Here is a 19,740-nt window from a genome sequence, read left to right on the forward strand (position 1 = left end):
AAAATGTTCCCGATGTTGGGGGAGTCCAGAACCAGGGATGTTTTCAATAGAGAGCTAGATTTAGCTCTTAGGGCTAATGGAATCAATGGATATGGGGAGAAAGCAGGAACGGCGTACTGATTTTGGACGATCAGCCATGCCTTACAGCGAATGCAGCGCCGGAGACTCAGGTTCGATCCTGACTACGGGTGCTGTACTGTAAGGAGTTTGTACGTTCTCCCCGTGACCTGCGTGGGTTTTCTCCGAGATCTTCGGTTTCCTCCCACACTCCAAAGACGTACAGGTATGTAGGTTAATTGACTGGGTAAATGTAAAAATTGTCCCTAGTGTGTGTAGGATAGTGTTAATGTGCGGGGATCGCTGGGCGGTGCGGACTTGGTGGGCCGAAAAGGCCTGTTTCCGTGCTGTATCTGAAATATGAAAATATGAAATATGAATGGCCTACTCCTGCACCTATTTTCTATGTTTCTATGTTCCTATTCTTTATCCTCAGTACCTGTTCAAACTTTGTGCTTTCAGCAACATAGAAACGTAAAAACATAGAAACAGAAAATAGGTGCAGGAGTTGTCTCAGCCTCCTCGCCGAAGAGTCTTGAGGCAAAGATTGGCACTTTACCTCACCCAGGCTGCTCCCTGAGACCTGAGCTTAATATTATCTAATCGTCAACTATCCACACAACTAAGCAGGATGTCTCAGGCAATCCTCTCGCTCGCTGGCCTGGCTGCTAATGCTCTGCGATCTACCAGGTCATTGCCCCGGGCTGACTCTCGGCTCGTTTTAAACGTCCCGAAATGTTCTCACCTAGAAAGCCTTCCTTCAGCCAATGCACTCACCCACTTGCTGGTCTGGCTGCTGCTGCTCTGTGGTCTGCCAGGTATCCAGCAGGGGGCAGGGTAGAGTCTACTTCTGCTTCCACCGCTGAGAGCGGATGCAACGCAGGTGGACTCTCTGTCGATGCAGATGTCCCTTTTGACGTGCTTGTTCTTCTCTCCTCAGGTTCTGCGAGCTGCTGAATTCTTTCACTGATAAAACCAAGTTGACCGCCGCCGATGATGGGCTGAGACCGGCAGAGGAGCTGCTAGAGGTGAGTGGGGCATAGGGTGATCATAATAATAATAATAATAAGCATTTATTTTATATAGCGCCTTTCCAGAAGCTCAAAGCGCTTTACAAAAACAATCAACATAAAAACAAACAGACAAATTATCCTAACGGAGAAGCGGCGAATAAACAACGCCAGCGTCCTCTCACGTCAGGGTCCGGCAGTAGACAACAAAAAGCACAGGACACACAGATACAATTTTTACACAAACAGCCATCACCGTGATTGCTCCAGGCACACCCTCACTGTGATGGAAGGCAAAGTCTTATCTCCTCCTCATTTCTTCTCCCGTGGTGCCACGAGGTGATCGAGGCTCCCAACTTTTTGAAGCCCCCACCGGGCAATGGTAAGTCCCAGGGCCGAGCCAAGTAGGCCGATGAATGTCCTGAGCCCCTACCGGGCGATGGAAAGTCCCAGGGCCGAGCCAAGCAGGCCGATGAAGGTCCTGAGCCCCTACCGGGCGATGGAAAGTCCCAGGGCCGAGCCAAGCAGGCCGATGAAGGTCCTGAGCCCCCACCGGGCGATGGAAAGTGCTGCGGCCGAGCCACGCAGGGCGATGAAGGGCCTGCGAGCGGGTCGATCGTACCTCGCGCTTCGGGGCGGTCGAAGCTGCTACAGCTGGCGCTCCAAAAAACCGATCGCCAGCCAGGGACCTGCGAGCTCCCGATGTTGCGGTCTCCTCAATGTAACACCCCTCAGTGTAACACCCCTCAATGTAACGCCCCTCAGTGTAACGCCCCTCAGTGTAACACCATGCAACACCCCTCAGTGTTTACCGATGTGAACAGGCCTTCAATTCCTGTCGAGAGACAGCCACATTAGAGATAAGGAGAGGTGACAGAGAGATGTTAACATCCCATCAATGGTCACTGGCACCAAGGAATGGACCTTGGGTGTTTCTGGGGATGGTGGGGGGGAGGAGGGTGGATAGAGTGGGGTCATGGTGGACAGGACTGCTTGGGATGTGTAACTTTAAGGGTACTCATCTGATGCATATAGTTGGGTCTCATAGAACATAGAACAGTACAGCACAGGAACAGGTACTTTGACCCGTAATGGCCCCAATGAACATTATTGCAAGTTAAATTAATCTCCACTGCCTGCACATGATCCACATCCCTCCAATCTCTGCATTCCAATGTGCCTATCTAAAAGCCTCTCAAAACACCATTATCATATCTGCCTCCACTCCACAGCTGACAGCTGTTCCAGGTACACACCACCCTATATGTAAAAAAATGTGCCCAACACATCTCCGTTAAACTTTGCCCCTTTCACCTTAAACCTATGTCCTCTAGTCTTAGGGGCTTGTCCCACTTAGGAGTTTTTTAGGCTGCTGCCGGCGATTATCATAGTCGTAGCAGTTCGCTGAAAGACCGGAGACTGGACCCCCCCCACGACAATGTCTACGACAAGCTACAACAACCTACCACCTAGTCGACGTCAAGCTACGGCAAGCTACCGACAACCGGCGACCCGATCGTCACGACTTAGGGCGTCCACCTACGACCGCACCTACGACAACCTACGACTACACAGGCGGCAATCTACGACAACCAAAGTCAACCTACGTCTACCCGCGACAAGCTGCGACCGCGTCAGCGACAACTGAAGGCAATTCACGTCGTTTTGGCCGCCGGTTTTGACGCTGGTACCTGTCGCTGGTTGACGTAGGAGGCCGCCAATGGAATTCAACGAAGTCAGCACCGGCGACAACCTACGTCACTGGGTGACAACCTGGCGACAACCTACGACAGCGCCCCCGTCAGGAGACGTCAAGCTACGATCATTGGCGTCAAACCAACAGTCGCCGAAAATGTTTAAACATTTCAAAATCCAGCAGTGACCAGAATAACGCTATGACTCTTTGGAGACGACTCACGGCCGTACAGGCGACACCCCGGCAACCGTGTGGTGACAGCCTAGTCACCTGTCATCGCCTAAAACATCGCCTATGTGGGACAGGGGCTTTAGACATTTCCACCCTGGGAGAAAGGCTCTGACTGTCTACCCTATCTATACCGCTTACAATTTTATACATGTCTCCCGAACCTCCGATATTCCAGAGAAACAATCCAAGTTTGTCCAATCTCTCCTTATAGGTAAATACACCCTGATCCAGACAACATCCTGGTAAATATCTTCTGCGCCCTATCCCAAACCTCCACATCCTTCCTGTAATAGACAATAGACAATAGACAATAGGTGCAGGAGGAGGCCATTCGGCCCTTCGAGCCAGCACTGCCATTCAATGTGATCATGGCTGATCATTCTCAATCAGTACCCCGTTCCTGCCTTCTCCCCATACCCCCTGACTCCGCTATCCTTAAGAGCTCTATCTAGCTCTCTCTTGAATGCATTCAGAGAATTGGCCTCCACTGCCTTCTGAGGCAGAGAATTCCACAGATTTATAACTCTCTGACTGAAAAAGCTTTTCCTCATCTCAGTTCTAAATGGCCTAACCCTTATTCTTAAACTGTGGCCCCTTGTTCTGGACTCTCCCCAATATTGGGAACCTGTTTCCTGCCTCTAACGTGTCCAACCCCTTAATAATCTTATACGTTTCGATAAGATCTCCTCTCATCCTTCTAAATTCCAGTGTATACAAGCCTAGTCGCTCCAGTCTTTCAACATATGACAGTCCCGCCATTCCGGGAATTAACCTAGTAAACCTACGCTGCACGCCCTCATTGAGCTAGAGTCAGTGATAAGACTGTAGTGCACGTTGCTTTTTGTGGGATCTTGCTGTGTGCAGCAGGCAGGCTGCCATGTTACCTGTCTGTGCCTGTCCTACCGAGATGTTTCATTGGCCTCGTAGTGTGTGGGGCATTCTGCCTGTGGGAAGTCCATGTAAATGAGCCTTTCCCTGCTTCCTGCACAGTACAGCTATGAGTACATAGAGAACGGAGAGCGGCTGATCCTCGGGAAAGGAACGTATGGCGTAGTCTACGCTGGCCGGGACCTCAACAACCAAGGCCGCATTGCAATCAAAGAGATTCCAGAAAGAGACAACAGGTAATAACCAACACGGCCGACTCTGGGCTGGGCCAGTCCGCCCACCCCCCAATGCTAGAACACGTTTTATTTACAACCTGTCTTCAGCATCGTAAACCATCCCCAAATGCTTGCAGGATTCTTCTGACTTCAAGCTATGTAAGTCATAGCTTACATAGATCTAAGCTATGACTTGGATGTAAGTCATAGATCGAGGGCCTTAATCTGAGGAAATCTGAGGAAAGACATTCTTGCCATAGAGGGAGTACAGAGAAGGTTCACCAGATTGATTCCTGGGATGGCAGGACTTTCATAAGAAGAAAGACTGGATAGACTCGGCTTGTACTCGCTGGAATTTAGAAGATTGAGGGGGGATCTTATAGAAACTTACAAAATTCTTAAGGGGTTGGACAGGCTAGATGCAGGAAGATTGTTCCCGATGTTGGGGAAGTCCAGAACGAGGGGTCACAGTTTAAGGATAAGGGGGAAGTCTTTTAGGACCGAGATGAGAACGTTTTTTTTCACACAGAGTGGTGAATCTGTGGAATTCTCTGCCACAGAGGGTAGTTGAGGCCAGTTCATTGGCTATATTTAAGAGGGAGTTAGGTGTGGCCCATGTGACTAAAGGGATCAGGGGGGTATGGAGAGAAGGCAGGTACGGGATACTGAGTTGGATGATCAGCCATGATCGTATTGAATGCTCAAAGGGCCGAATGGCCTACTCCACCTATTTTCTATGTTTCTATGTATATCAAGAGTGGATGATCAAGGCACTTGGTAGGAGGCAGGCTCGGACAAGTGTGTCAGAAAGATGAAGAGAGGTGGAGGGGTCCCGTGAGGAATTACAGGGCCTAGGATGGCAGAATTGGAGGAGTCCTGAGATCTCAGAGGCTTGCTGGCCTGGAAGAGAGCTTGGAGATCAGGAGGGGAGATGCCGGGGTGGGGACAGGAACTCTGTGGGAGGTTCAAACATGGAGATCTGTAAGCTTAGATTTATGAGGGAATCGATTAAGACAATCAATGATGGGAATGTTAAAATCCCTGACTACGAAAACCCTATTGCTTTTATGTGTGTCTGTGATTTACCCATGTATCTGTTCCTGCTTACTTTTGAGAGGACTCCAGTGTGACCCCAGCAAAGTGATTGCCCTTCACGTATTCCTAAACCCCACGCACATGGCTATCCCTCTGCATACTGCACTGATGCTCTCTTTAATCAGTCGTGTGACCCCACCATCTCTTTGTATCCCACCCTGTCTCACCTGTGCCCCAGAACAACACGATAAACTTTACTTGTCCCAGGAGGGAAATTAATCTGCCAATAGTCATCAAACACAAGATACATGAAACATGAAATTAAAGTGAGGAGTGGAAAGGAAAGGGGATGTGCAAAGATTGGGGGGTGTGGGGGGGGAGGGAAGTTGGTCTACACCCCATGGCAGAAGGGGGAGGAGCTGTACAGTTTGATAGCCGCAGGGAAGAAGGATCTCCAGTGGCGTTCTCTCCTGCATCTTGGTGGGACCAGTCTGTTGCTGAAGGTGCTCCTCAGGTTGACCAGAGTGTCATGGAGGGGGCGAGCTGTATTGTCCGGGATGCTCCGCAGTTTGAGGAGCATCCTCCCCTCCAAGACCATCAAGCAGCTAGTCCTGCCCTCTGGCTGCAGCTGTTCTGTGCGGTCAGACACGAGCTGTGGCTGGAGGCACTTTCCGCAGGAATACACATCAGGGATATTGACAGCACAGTGAAGCAGCTGGTAGAGCTGCTGCCTCACAGCACCAGAGACCTGGGTTCCATCCTGACCTCGTTTGCTATCTGTGTGCAGTTTACACATTCTCTCCGTGACCGCGTGGGTTTCCTCTGGGTGCTCTGGTTTCCTCCCACATCCCAAAGACATGCAGATTTGTGGGTTAATTGGTCTCTGTAAATTGCGCCAAGATGTGAATGAGAAAGTGGGATAACACAGAACTGTTGTGGTGGGTGATTGATGGTTGACGTGGACCCGGTGGGCTGAAGGCCTGTTTCCTTGCTCTTTGGAGCTTTCCATCCAAGAGAACTGTGGAGACCCCTGTGCCTGCCTGCCTGATGATGCAGGCCTAATGTACAATCGATTGATTGATTAAAATATACAGCATGGAAACAGGCACTTCGGCCCACCGAGTCCACGCCGACCATCGATCACACGTTGACACTCGATCTATGTTGTCCCACTTTCACATCCACTCCCTGCACCCCAGCGGCAGTTTACAGAGAGCCAAATAACCTACAATCCTGCACGTCTTTGGGATGTGGGAGGACATGCAAACTCCACGCAGACAGCACCTGAGGTCACACTTGAACACGAGTGACTGGCACTGTGAGGCAGCAGCTCTACTGGCTGCACCACCGTTACTGCATGTAATGTTTGGGTCGCAGTGGATGGGGTGAGTGGATCATGAGGAGGGAGAGATTGTGCTTCCTGCATCATTTGCAGTACATTGCGGTTCGATCCTGGCTCCCGTGACTCTGTGTCCTTCCCTACTCCCCACTCAGATACTCGCAACCACTTCATGAAGAGATAGCTCTCCACAAACGGCTAAAACACCGCAACATTGTCCAGTACCTGGGATCGGTTAGCCAGGATGGCTTCATCAAGATCTTCATGGAGGAGGTCCCTGGAGGTAAGTCCGTCTTTCAGAAAGATACACTGTTGGGGCACGACGTGTGGGTGATTCAGGATGCAATACATACGATACGATACAATACAACTTTATTTATCCTGGGAGGGAAATTGATCTGCCAACAGACATTAAAACACAAGATACATGAAACATGAAATGAAAGTGACGAGTGGAAAGGATTGGGGATGTGCATGGATGTGTCGGATCTCAGGAAACTCTGGATCTACGGTTCCCAGAACTATCCGGCATTTGGAGAATCTCTTCCTCATAGCAGGGTCATTGAGATTAGATATTGGGATTAGTCAATAACTCCATTTTGACTCTCAGAACCTTCTTTCATCAAGTAATTCCTGTGCTCCAGGAAGTGTGGCAGTGGGTCGGCCTCCTGCTGTGATGAATAGCTGCAAATCTTTAACATGTACGTGTAATGGCTTTGGTCTATGATTGTCACGTGTACCGAGATACAGCGAAAAGCTTTTGTTTCCGTGCTATCCATCCCAGTCAGGTAATACTATACATAATATAATCAAGTGAAACACGAGCACAAGAGGTAGAATGAAGAGAAAGAACACAGAGTGCAGAATGTCCATTAATAGCAAAGTAGCATAACAGTTCAAGAGAAAAGTCCAGTGTCCGTAATGAGGTAGGTTGGAGAATCGGGACAGTACCCTAGCTTATGGAAGGACTGATATATGATCTGAGAGAACACAAGAGTTCTTTACCACCTTAGACAGCTGAGGAAATTCAGAGTGTCTCTGAGGATCCTTCATTGCTTCTACTCTGGGGCTGTAGAGAGCATCCTGTCTGGCAACATCACAGTCTGGTTTGGGAACAGCTCTGCCCAGGACAGGAAGGCCCTGCAGAGAGTAGTGCGTTCGGCAGAACGCACCATGGGAACTACACTCGCCCCCCTGCAGGACCTATACATCAGGAGGTGCAGATCCAGAGCATGCAAGATTATGAGGGACCCCTGCCACCCCAGTAACGGACTGTTCCAGATGCTACGGTCAGGCAAACGCCTCCGCTGTCACGCTGTGAAAACGGAGAGGATGAGACGGAATTTCTTCCCACAGGTCATCAGGACTGTTAACTATTATAGCTCCAGGGACTACATTTTGTCTTCTCCATATTAACTTTATTAACTTTATTTATATGCTGTAACTGTAATTCTTTTTTGGGCACAATCCGCAGGCATTGCCACTTTCATTTCACTGCACATCGTGTATGTGCATGTGACAAATAAACTTGACTTGACTTGACTTGACTTGACTAGTTTACACCTACGGAGTTGGTAGGTGATCTGCTGACTTTGTGTCCTTTTGTGTATTGACCAGCACCTGTAGTCCTCTACCACCACTAGCCCGGGCAGAGTGTTCCAGGCTCCCCCGACTCTCTATGAAAAATAAAATGCCCTGTACATTCCCTTTAAACCTTGCCCCTCTCACTTTAAAGTTAAACCCTTTAGTCTTTGATATCTCCACTCTGGGAAAAAGATTCTGACTGCCTACCCTATAATGTGTCTTTCATAATGTTATATATTTCTATTAAGTCTCCCCTCAACTGCCAATGCGACATACGAGGGAAGATTGGAAAGACTGGGCTTGTATTCACTGGAGTTTAGAAGGATGAGAGGGGATCTTATAGAGACGTATCAAATTATAAAAGGACTGGACAAGCTAGATGCAGGAAAAATGTTCCCAATGTTGGGGGAGTCCAGAACCAGGGGCCACGGTCTAAGAATAAAGGGGAGGCCATTTAAAACCGCGGTGAGAAGAATCTTTTTCACCCAGAGAGTTGTGATTTTGTGGAGTTCTCTGCCCCAGAAGGCAGTGGAGGCCAATTCACTGGATGAATTTAAAAGAGAGTTAGATAGAGCTCCAGGGGCTAGTGGAACCAAGGGATATGGGGAGAAGGCAGGTACAGGTTACTGATTGTGGATGATCAGCCATGATCACAATGAATGGCGGTGCTGGCTCGAAGGGCCAAATGGCCTCCTCCTGCACCTATTTTCTGTTTCTATTAAAACTATCTAAATTTGTTCAACCTCTCCTTATAGTTAATACTCCTTAATCCAGGCCACATCTTGGTTAACCCCTCCCGCACCCTCTCCAAAACTACATGTGCAATGTTCATTAAGTGCTTTCCCACAACTCTTGATCTCACCAGAGTCTCTCGCTAGATCCGAGCGCTCACATTTTCCTCAGATTGTGCACACTCGCTGGGTCTATTCATGGCCCACATTCTGTAGTCTTTCTCTTTCATTGAGCAATGATAAAGTGATGGACCACGCCACCCCTCTGCACACAGGAAGCCTCTCCGCTCTGCTGCACTCCAAGTGGGGGCCCCTGAAAGACAATGAAGCCACCATCGTCTTCTACACCAGGCAGATTCTGGAAGGCCTGAAGTATCTGCATGAGAATCAGATTGTACACAGAGACATTAAGGTAATGGGGAAACCGAGGGGTGGGTGGGGTTGGGAGAGTGTTGTTAAACCCAGCCATCCCTCAGTTCCCAATACACCACATGGTGAGGTAATGTTCTTCTTGTTAAAGGAGACAGGGTCTAGGTGACCAGCCTGTTTACAGGACCGACTATCATATCATATAGATACAGCCGGAAACAGGCCTTCTCGGCCCACCAAGTCCGTGCCGCCCAGTGATCCCCGCACATTAACACTATCCTACACCCACTAGGGACAATTTTTTCATTTACCCAGCCAATTAACCTACATACCTGTACGTCTTTGGAGTGTGGGAGGAAACCGAAGATCTCGGAGGAAACCCACGCAGGTCACGGGGAGAACGTACAAACTCCTTACAGTGCAGCACCCGTAGTCAGGATCGAACCTGAGTCTCCGGCGCTGCATTCGCTGTAAAGCAGCAACTCTACCGCTGCGCTACGGTGCAGACTGCAGGCGGGAGGAGCTCAATTGTACTGTCCAGGGGTAGTGAAAGCCTGGAGGATTATTTATATATACAATTTGATTGATTGAAAGATACAGCATGGAAACAGGCCCTTTGGCCCATCAAGTCCATGCCAACCACACTAGTTCTATGTTGTACCACTTTTTAATCCACTCCAAGGGCAATTTACAGAGGGCCAATTAACCTGCAAACCTGCACGTCTTTTGGATGGGGGAGGAACCTGGAGCGCCCGGAGGAAACTCACGTTGGCACAGGGGGAACATGCAAACTCCACACAGACAGGGAGAACATGCAAACTCCACACAGACAGCACCGAGAGTCAGGCTTGAACCCGGGTCTCTGACGCTGTGAGGCAGCAGCACTACCTGCTGCGTCACTGTGCCGCCCCATTATCGATAAAATCATTGTCCTACAATTTGTAGTCATGTGTGAGGCCTCGGTGACCAATGGAAAGAGCTGGCACTTACTCCGGGCACCTCCCCATGGGTCCTTTGTGCCCAGTACCAGAGGTCTTGTGGCATTAATGCATCTCGTGCAGGAGGACCCGAGCAAAAGCTTCCAATAGAAGTGCTGAGATAAATAACACCTTTACGATTTTTAACTGATTTATAATTACACTCAAAGGATTGCAAAAATAATCAAATGACAAAATATGTGAAGGAGTGAAGCAAACGTGGCTCCCTGGCAGCTGTGCTTGCGGTTGCAGGTCTATCGTGGCACAACGTGCTGGAGGGAATTCCCCCAACGTAAGGTCGGGAATCGCTGCCCATTTTGACCTTGCCATTGGGTTCCACCCCGTGTCAGAGTGTAGTCAGATACACCCTGGGACAACTGCAGGAAGTCTGGGACTTGCTCGTTTACACATGACGGGTGTATGGAATGAGCTGTCAGTGGAGGTAGTTGAGGCATGTACTATAACAATATCTAAAAGGCGTTTGGGACAGATGCATGGACAGGAACGGTTTAGAGGGATATGGGCCAAACAAGGGGCAGGTGGGACTAGTTTCGATGGGGCATCTTGGTCGGCATGGGCTGGATGGGCTGAAGGACCTGTTTCCATGCTGTATGACCCTGCGTTACTGGCCCTGACGTGTAATGCCCGTGAGTCGCGGGTACCGGACAGCGATATGATCGGTTACGATGTCCCCCTGTGGAGTACAATCACGTGGCCCACACACCAGGAACATCTCACGTTGGCCGCGCTGTCGCAGTGACGCTGGCTCAGCGCTGAGAGAACGGCGGGCGCTGGACGATGCCAGAGTGGCTCGGTCAGGTGGCGGAGGAGCCGATAAGACAAAAGAACACGTGGAGGCTTGGCAAGACTCCTGGCATTTCATCCCTTCTCCTGCATCCCCGACTAGGCTTGTATACACAGGAATTTAGAAGGATGAGAGGAGATCTTATCGAAAGGTATAAGATTATTAAGGGGTTGGACACGTTAGAGGCAGGAAACATGTTCCCAATGTTGGGGGAGTCCAGAACAAGGGGTCACAGTTTAAGAATAAGGGGTAGGCCATTTAGAACTGAGATGAGGAAAAACGTTTTCAGTCAGAGAGTTGTGAATCTGTGGAATTCTCTGCCTCAGAAGGCAGTGGAGGCCAATTCTCTGAATGCATTCAAGAGAGATCTAGATAGAGCTCTTAAGGATAGTGGAGTCAGGGGGTATGGGGAGAAGGCAGGAACGGGGTACTGATTGAGAATGATCAGCCATGATCACATTGAATGGCGGTGCTGGCTCGAAGGGCCGAATGGCCTACTCCTGCACCTATTGTCTATTGTCTATCAGTTCAACCTTATTGCCCTTCGGCTGTAATCATGAGGCACCTCCCTTTCCACCCATTCATTCTCCACATCGTCAACATGCACAGTGCACACCCCCTCTGCACAAGTCCCACCTTCACCCCGCCTCCTGATTTCCGGGAAGCCTGTTCCGCATGGAGTGCATGGACTCCCTGTTCCAGCCCTCTCCCCACATAGCCGCCTGGCCGCTGCTACCTCCGAGACAAACAGCCCTGGCCCTTCCAGCCCACATGCTCTGGGATAGTTGATTCCTAGTGCTCACTGTTCAGGGTGCAGACCAACACTGATTATGGCACCAAAGATGGACACAAAAAGCTGGAGTAACTCAGTGGGTCAGACAGCATATCTGGGGAAAAGAAATGGGTGGCGATTCGGGTCGAGACCCTTCTTCAGACTGAGAGTCATGGGGAAATGGAAACAAGAGTATACAGTCGACGGTGATATAGAGAGATATAAAACAGATGAATGAAAGAAGGGTCTTGACCCCAAACGTCACCCATTCCTTCTCTCCAGAGATGTTGCCTGTCCCGCTGAGTTACTCCAGCATTTTGTGTCTAACTTCAATTTAAACCAGCATCTGTAGTTCCTTCCTACACAAATGAATGAAAGGTATGCACAAATGTAACAATGAGTCAAGGGTGTTTTATTGTCATATGTCCCAGATAGAACAATGAAATTCTTACTTGCAGATAAAGGAGACATCCCATTGTTGGCTGTGGCGTAGGTGAAAACTAGTTGCTGACAATGAGACTCATCGTGGCACCAAGCGCATCAGTGCCTCTTTGCCCTATTAGCTTATGTCTCCCCTACCTATCAGGCCATGGGCTGCAGTGATGATTAGGAGCTTTACAATGAGCAGGGAGGGTGTGGACAACCAGCCGGCCAGGTGCTTGGCCATCGCTTCGGGTGTTCAGTTCCTTGTCCTCTCCTGCGACTTGCTGACAACAGTTCTCTGCTGTGTTCCGTACTGACATTTTAATTTTGATAAAATCTCTCTCTCCACAGGGAGACAACGTACTGATAAACACCTACAGTGGAGTGCTGAAAATCTCGGACTTCGGGACATCGAAGAGGCTTGCGGGGATCAACCCTTGCACAGAGACGTTCACAGGTGACTGACTGCCTGAGGTTGGAGAGAGGGGTTGGTCTCAGTGTCCAGCTCCTCAGTGCGGTATCGTCGGTGAATGTCGGCTTCGGCAGAGCCTGTGTGGCTGGGTTTTGGTACGTGTAGGCTTGGTTCCTTGGGGCTGCCCGTTGGCATGGCCAAGTTTGGCAGTGGTGGTATTCCATGTCAGCACAGCTCAGCGTCGGTGAATGTTGGTGTCTGAGCAGGGGATCACTATCCTGAGTCAGGAGCGTTTCAATGTCAGATGTGCCGACAACAGAACAATCAAATTCTCGCTTGGAGCAGCAGAACTGGCCTGTGAACACAACACACAAGGGTAATATATAATGACATCAATAATTTAAAATACGAGTGCAAAAAGCGTAGAGTCCTTCGAACAACCAAAGGAAGACCGTAGACGTTCATCGTTGAGGTCAGTGTTGTGCAGTGTTCAAGACCCTGATGGTTGTTGGGAAGAAACTATTCAAGAACCTGGTGGTCACTTTCTTCCCGATGGGAGGAGCGAAATGAGAGTGTGGCCAGGGTGGTGTGAGTGTTTGATGACAGTAGCTGCCCTGTTGAGGCAAGTCCTCCTGTCGATCCCTTTGATGGTGGGGAGGTCAGAACTCGCGATTTACCTTTGGTGTCCACTGGCCTGGTGTCAATAATGGAAAAGTTGTTGATATCAGCTTTGGCCAAGCTTGGTTCTGACTATCAGCGATTCACAAAGCACAAAAACAGACCTGTCGGCCCACCATATCCATGCCAGTCATAACATCCACCACACTCATGCCATTTACCCACATTAGGTCCGCGGCTCGGCCGCGGGACTTTACATCGCTGGTGCGGCTCGGCCGCGGGGCCTTTCATTGCCCGGTGCGGCTAGGCCGCTGGACTTTACATCGCTGGTGCGGCTCGGCCGCGGGACCTAACATCGCCCGGTGCGGCTAGGCCACTGGACTTTACACCGCTGGTGCGACTCGGCCGCGGGACCTACCATCGCCCGGCGCGGCCGCGGGACGGTTCAGCGCCAGGCGCGGCTCGGCCGCGGGACTTTACATCGCTGGTGCGGCTCGGCCGCAGGACTTAGCAGCGCACGGTACCGCCGCGGGGCCTTCCATCGCCCGGCTCGGTCACGGGACGTTTCAGCACCCGGTACGGCTCGGCCGCGGGGCCTTCCATCGCCCGGCTCGGCCGCGGGACTTTTCAACGCCCGGTGCGGCTCGGCCGCGGGGACTTCCATCCCCTTGCGGGGACTGTGCGGGTCGGTCGGGGACGAGCTGTCTGTCCGTGGGCGTGGGGAAGAGAGTGGAAGTTTTGTTGCCTCCATCACAGTGAGGGGGTGTTTGGAGTCACTGTGATGGATGTTTGTGTTGGGGTCATGTGTCTTGTGTTCTTTTTTTTTTTGTGTGTGACTGCAATGTAATTTCGTTCGGTACCTCGGTACCGAATGACAAATAAAGCTTTGTATTGTATTGTATTGTATTGTAGCCTTCAATGCCTTGGTAATCCAAGTACTTGTGAGAGTATCTGCCTCCACCATCTCCTTTGGCAGCACATTCCAGATTCAGTCATCTCGGTGTGAACAAATATCACCTCTGAACCGTCTTGCACGTGCCCTCTTGTCTTAGACATCCCCACGTAGGAAAAAGATTCTCCCCGTCTATTTTCTTCCTCTCAATTCTACATATTCCATCGTCACCCTGCAGCCTCCACTGCTCAAGGGAAAACAACCCCAGCATATCTGACTTTTCCTCATGATTGAGATGTTCCAATCCGGACAACCTGCCGGTGAGCATCAAACAAGTTGCTGGTGGCACTCAGTGGGCCGAGCAGCATCCGTGGGTGGAAGGGAATGGTCGGCGTTACGAGTCGAAGCCCCTGCACCAGTCATGGATTGTGCTTCACCCGCTGAGCTCCCCCGGCGGATGGTTTGTTGCTCCAGATTCCATCATCTGTAGCCTTTGTGCCTCCAATGTCCTGGTGAGTCTCGTCTGCATCCCCACCAAGTGCACGCACATCTTTACTGTAACGTGGCGACCAGGACTGCACTCAGTACTCCAAGCGGGCCCTGGCCGATGCTTTATAAATGGAGACACAAGCAACTGCAGGTGCTGGTTTACAACAAAAAAAAACCACAAAGTGCTGGAGTACCTCAGCAGGCAGGCAGCATCTCTGGAGGACAGGGATGGGCCAGATTGTGTTGCTTCAGCACTTCATGTTATTTCAATGTTTTATAACATTATGACATGATGTCCTCGCTGATATTTTTAGATTTTTTTTTAGATTTAGATTTAGAGATACAGCGCAGAAACAGGCCCTTCGGCCCACCGGGTCCGTGCCGCCCAGCGATCCCCGCACATTAACACTATCCTACACACACTAGGGACAATTTTCTTTTAACATTTGCCCAGCCAATTAACCTACATACCTGTACGTCTTTGGAGTGTGGGAGGAAACCGAAGATCTCGGAGAAAACCCACCCAGGTCACGGGGAGAACGTACAAACTCCGTACAGACAGCACCCGTAGTCAGGATCCAACCTGAGTCTCCGGCGCTGCATTCGCTGTAAGGCAGCAACTCTACCGCTGCGCTACCGTGCCGCCACCACGGCCAGGGCTGATGAGGGCTTGTCTTCATCACATGCCCTCCCCCGTCACTCGCTCCACCCCTGCTGCCGTTCATGGATTTGTGCCCTAAGTTCCTCGGTTTCTCAGCCCTCCCTGGAGCCCGACCATTTGGAGCGCGGCCCTGTGTGTTTAGTGTTGGCGTGTTTGGGGCTGACGTGGGAGGCTGCAGCCACAGAGCAGTGCCTGTGTGTGGCATTCATGAATGAGGGTGTGCCGCTGGTGTGAGGGCATGCCATCCCTTTCGCCAACACTTGGCATTCTTTCACACCTTTTCCTTTCCTCAACGTGTCACCCCCCCCCCCCCCCCCCCCACCCTCGTCCCTTCCCCATCATTATCCCTCCTCCCCAGGTTATTTCCGATTGGGTCCATTCTCTGCTTTCTATTCTCGTTCACTCCCACTATGCCACTTCTTCATCAAAGGCACAAAGTGCTAGAGTCGCTCAGCAGCTCAGGCAGCAGCTCAGGCAGCAGCTCAGGCAGCAGCTCAGGCAGCAGCTCAGGCAGCAGCTCAGGCAGCAGCTCAGGCAGCAGCTCAGGCAGCAGCTCCGGAGAACATGGCTCGGCGATGTTCCAGGTTGGGACCTTTCTTCAGTTCCTCTTGTGCATGACATCCTTCCTTTAATTTCCATTCTGCGCTTTGCTCCCCTTCTCATACTTGTTTCCACCAGCTGATTGTTTCTCGTTCTGATTCACTCCTATTCCTCCCCATTCCTCCCAACTACGTCAACTGCATCGCACCACTCCAATCCCACCCAATTCCTCGGCCTCCCCTTTAACATTCTTCCGCTTGGTCCTCTCTCCTCACTGCCACTGTTACCTCTCACTCACCATCCCATTAAGGGCCGCACGGTGGCGCAGCGGTAGAGTTGCTGCCTTCCAGCAATTGGGCGTGTCGGGGTTGGGTTTGGTGGCGTGGGCTGTGATGGTGCTCGGGGTGAAGTGGGAAGGTTTACCTGTACTGGGTGTGATGTGGTGCGCTAGGTGTGACTGGGTTCAGTGGCACAGGCTGGACTAACCACACTGGGTGTGATGTGGTTGGGTTTGGTGGTGTGGGCTGTGATGGTGCTCGGGGTGAAGTGTGAAGGTTTACCTGTACTGGGTGTGACGTGACTGCGATTGATAACACTGGGTGTATCGGGGTGCTGGACTAACCCAGGGCTGGGTTTAAGTTAGTCTCTGTTTCAATCTCCACGTATGCTTCACACTGCAGGAACCCTTCAGTACATGGCCCCAGAAATCATTGACAAAGGACCAAGAGGCTACGGGATGCCTGCCGATATCTGGTCTCTGGCCTGCACTGTCATTGAAATGGCCACAGGAAAGCCACCTTTCTTTGAATTGGGAGAGCCCCAGGCTGCTATGTTCAAGGTAACCTGACTGATGATGTGACCCAGTTGTACAGAAACAAGGAAAGCAGATGGATTTGGGACCGGAGCAAAAAGTTGGAGGAACTCAGTAAACCAGGCAGCATCTGTGGAGGGAATGGACCGGCAGTGTTTCGGGTCAGGACCCTTCTTCAGACTGAAGCTTACCAGCTTCCAATTCCTGTCCAGACCCGAAACGTCGCCTGTTCACTCCCCCCCACAGATGCTGCTCGACCCGCTGAGTTCCTCCAGCAGCGTGTTTATTGCTCTGGATTCTCGCGCTCGCCGTCTCTCGTATCTTGACTTGCTGCTTGTTTGGCTGCAGGTGGGAATGTTTAAGATCCACCCGGAGATCCCAGAGTCCATGTCCCTGGAGGCCAAGACCTTCCTTCTGCAAGGCTTTGAGCCCAATCCTGATAAACGGGCCACGGCAGCAGAGCTTCTCAAGGACACTTTCTTGTGTCGGAAGAAAAAACCGCCCCCAAAGCCAGGTAAGGGGCATGAGCCGGGTGGCAGGGGCATGGAGATGAGTGTTTAGTTTAGTTTAGTTTAGTTTAGAGATACAGCGCGGAAACAGGCCCTTCGGCCCACCGGGTCCGCGCCGACCAGCGATCCCCGCACATTAACACTAACCTACACACACTAGGGACAATGTTTACATTTACCAAGCCAATTAACCTACAAACCTTTGGAGTGTGGGAGGAAACCGGAGATCTCGGAGAAAACCCACGCAGGTCACGGGGAGAATTCCGGAGTACAAAACTCCGTACAGACAGCGCCCGTAGTCAGGATCGAACCCTGGTCTCTGGCGCTGCAATTGCTGGAAGGCAGCAACTCTACCGCTGCGCCACCCGTGCGGCCCTTAATGGGATGGTGAGTGAGAGGTAACAGTGGCAGTGAGGAGAGATGACCAAGCGGAAGAATGTTAAAGGGGAGGCCGAGGAATTGGGTGGGATTGGAGTGGTGCGATGCAGTTGACGTAGTTGGGAGGAATGGGGAGGAATAGGAGTGAATCAGAACGAGAAACAATCAGCTGGTGGAAACAAGTATGAGAAGGGGAGCAAAGCGCAGAATGGAAATTAAAGGAAGGATGTCGTGCACATGAGGAACTGAAGAAAGGTCCCAACCTGGAACATCGCCGAGCCATGTTCTCCGGAGCTGCTGCCTGAGCTGCTGCCTGAGCTGCTGCCTGAGCTGCTGAGCGACTCCAGCACTTTGTGCCTTTGATGAAGAAGTGGCGGAGTGGGAGTGAACGAGAATAGAAAGCAGAGAATGGACCCAATCGGAAATAACCTGGGGAGGAGGGATAATGATGGGGAAGGGATGAGGGTGGGGGGGGGGGGGGGGGGGTGACACGTTGAGGAAAGGAAAAGGTGTGAAAGAATGCCAAGTGTTGGCGAAAGGGATGGCATGGGATTGGTGTGGATGGCTGGCATGGACATGGGGGGCCGAAGGGTCTATGCCTCTGACGACTGACCTTGAGGAAACCTACACAGTCACAAGTCAAATGTACAAAGCCCACATAGGGGATAGGGTCAGGATCGGATGCTGGTCACAGGAGCAGTGAGGCAGCAGCTCTCGTCGTTCCTGTTGTGCACTACATCATTCCAGTTCCCATTCTGTGCTTTCCCCATGGCTCCCTTTTATAGACAATAGACAACAGGTGCAGGAGGAGGCCATTCGGCCCTTTGAGCCAGCACCGCCATTCAATGTGATCATGGCTGATCATTCTCAATCAGTACCCCGTTCCTGCCTTCTCCCCATACCCCCTGACTCCGCTATCCTTAAGAGCTCTATCTAGCTCTCTCTTGAATGCATTCAGAGAATTGGCCTCCACTGCCTTCTGAGGCAGAGAATTCCACAGATTCACAACTCTCTGACTGAAAAAGTTTTTCCTCATCTCAGTTCTAAATGGCCTACCCCTTATTCTTAAACTGTGGCCCCTTGTTCTGGACTCCCCCAACATTGGGAACATGTTTCCTGCCTCTAACGTGTCCAACCCCTTAATAATCTTATACGTTTCGATAAGATCTCCTCTCATCCTTTTCACACTAGTGTCCATCAGCTGATTGTTTCTCTTTCTGATTCCGGCTGGGCCACTGGGCCAACCGTACCTCCGACAGTAATGACTTGAGACGATAGGTGCTAAATGGACGGAAATCCTTCCCCACACCTCACCTCACTCAGGGCCAAGCCAACATCCACACACTTTGGGGTCCCATCTTGACGTGCTTTCCCCACCTATGACCTTTGGCCTTTCAGCCCCTGCTCTTGCAGCAGAGACATTCCTGCATTGATGATCTCCTCCACTCCCTCTCCCCCTCCCTCTCCCTCTCTCCCTCCCCCCGCCCTCTCCCTCTCCTCCCTCTCCCTCACCCTCACCCTCTCCCTCCCCCACCCCCTCTCCCTCCCCCTCTCTCCCTCTCCCTCTCACCCCCCCCTCTCCCTCCCCCTCTCTTTCTCCCCCTCCCCTCTCCCTCCCTCTCTCCCTCACCCTCTCTCTCTCTCTCTTCCTCTCCCTCTCTCTCCCCCTCTCTCTCCCCCTCTCCTCTTCCCCTCCCCTCCCCCTCTTCCTCTCCCTCTCTCTCTCTATCTCTCCCTCTCTCTCTCTCTCTTTCTCCCTCTCTCCTCTCTCTCTCTCTCTCTCTTCTCTCTCTCTCTCTCTCTCTCTCTCTCTCTCTCTCTCTCTCTCTCTCTCTCTCTCTCTCTCTCTCTCTCTCTCTCTCTCTCTCTCTCTCTCTCTCTCTCTCTCTCTCTCTCTCTCTCTTCTCTCTCTCTCTCTCTCTCTCTCTCTCTCTCTCTCTGTGTCCCCCCTCTTCCACTTCCCCTCTCCCTCTCTATCTCTCCCTCTATCTCTCTCTCTCTCCTTCCCCCTCCCTCTCTCCCTCCATCTCTCTCTCTCTCTCTCTCTCTCCCTCCATCTCTCCCTCTCCCTCCCTCCCTCTCTCCAGGTGAGTTTTACCACAGCCTGTCGGTGCCGGCCTCATCACACCGCAAGGTCGAGGCAGAGAGCCGGCATCCCTTGGATTTCAAGCACATCCAACCAGTGCTGTCGAGAAGCTGCTCCATCCCGGTGCTGCCGACCAAGTGTGGCTCCCCGCAGGAGTTTCTCAGGTAATGGCACCTCTTTTAGTTTAGTTTAGTGATAGTGCGGAAACAGGC

The 19,740-nt window shown here is 51.3% G+C and overlaps 1 protein-coding gene across 1 annotated transcript in view; it reads left to right on the forward strand.

The window, feature by feature from the left end:
- The window catches only part of LOC144606898 (mitogen-activated protein kinase kinase kinase 5-like), a 135,809-nt gene that overhangs the window by 82,476 nt on the left and 33,593 nt on the right, over positions 1 to 19,740 (forward strand). The window contains exons 13-20 of the mRNA XM_078423371.1: positions 998 to 1,085; positions 3,985 to 4,118; positions 6,627 to 6,754; positions 9,062 to 9,198; positions 12,484 to 12,589; positions 16,425 to 16,582; positions 16,904 to 17,069; positions 19,530 to 19,692. Coding sequence (XP_078279497.1) covers positions 998 to 1,085; positions 3,985 to 4,118; positions 6,627 to 6,754; positions 9,062 to 9,198; positions 12,484 to 12,589; positions 16,425 to 16,582; positions 16,904 to 17,069; positions 19,530 to 19,692 — 1,080 coding nt within the window. The remainder of the gene's footprint in view (positions 1 to 997; positions 1,086 to 3,984; positions 4,119 to 6,626; positions 6,755 to 9,061; positions 9,199 to 12,483; positions 12,590 to 16,424; positions 16,583 to 16,903; positions 17,070 to 19,529; positions 19,693 to 19,740) is intronic.

This window comes from Rhinoraja longicauda, chromosome 27 (assembly GCF_053455715.1).
Source record: "Rhinoraja longicauda isolate Sanriku21f chromosome 27, sRhiLon1.1, whole genome shotgun sequence".
NCBI classification, from domain to species: Eukaryota; Metazoa; Chordata; class Chondrichthyes; order Rajiformes; family Arhynchobatidae; genus Rhinoraja; species Rhinoraja longicauda.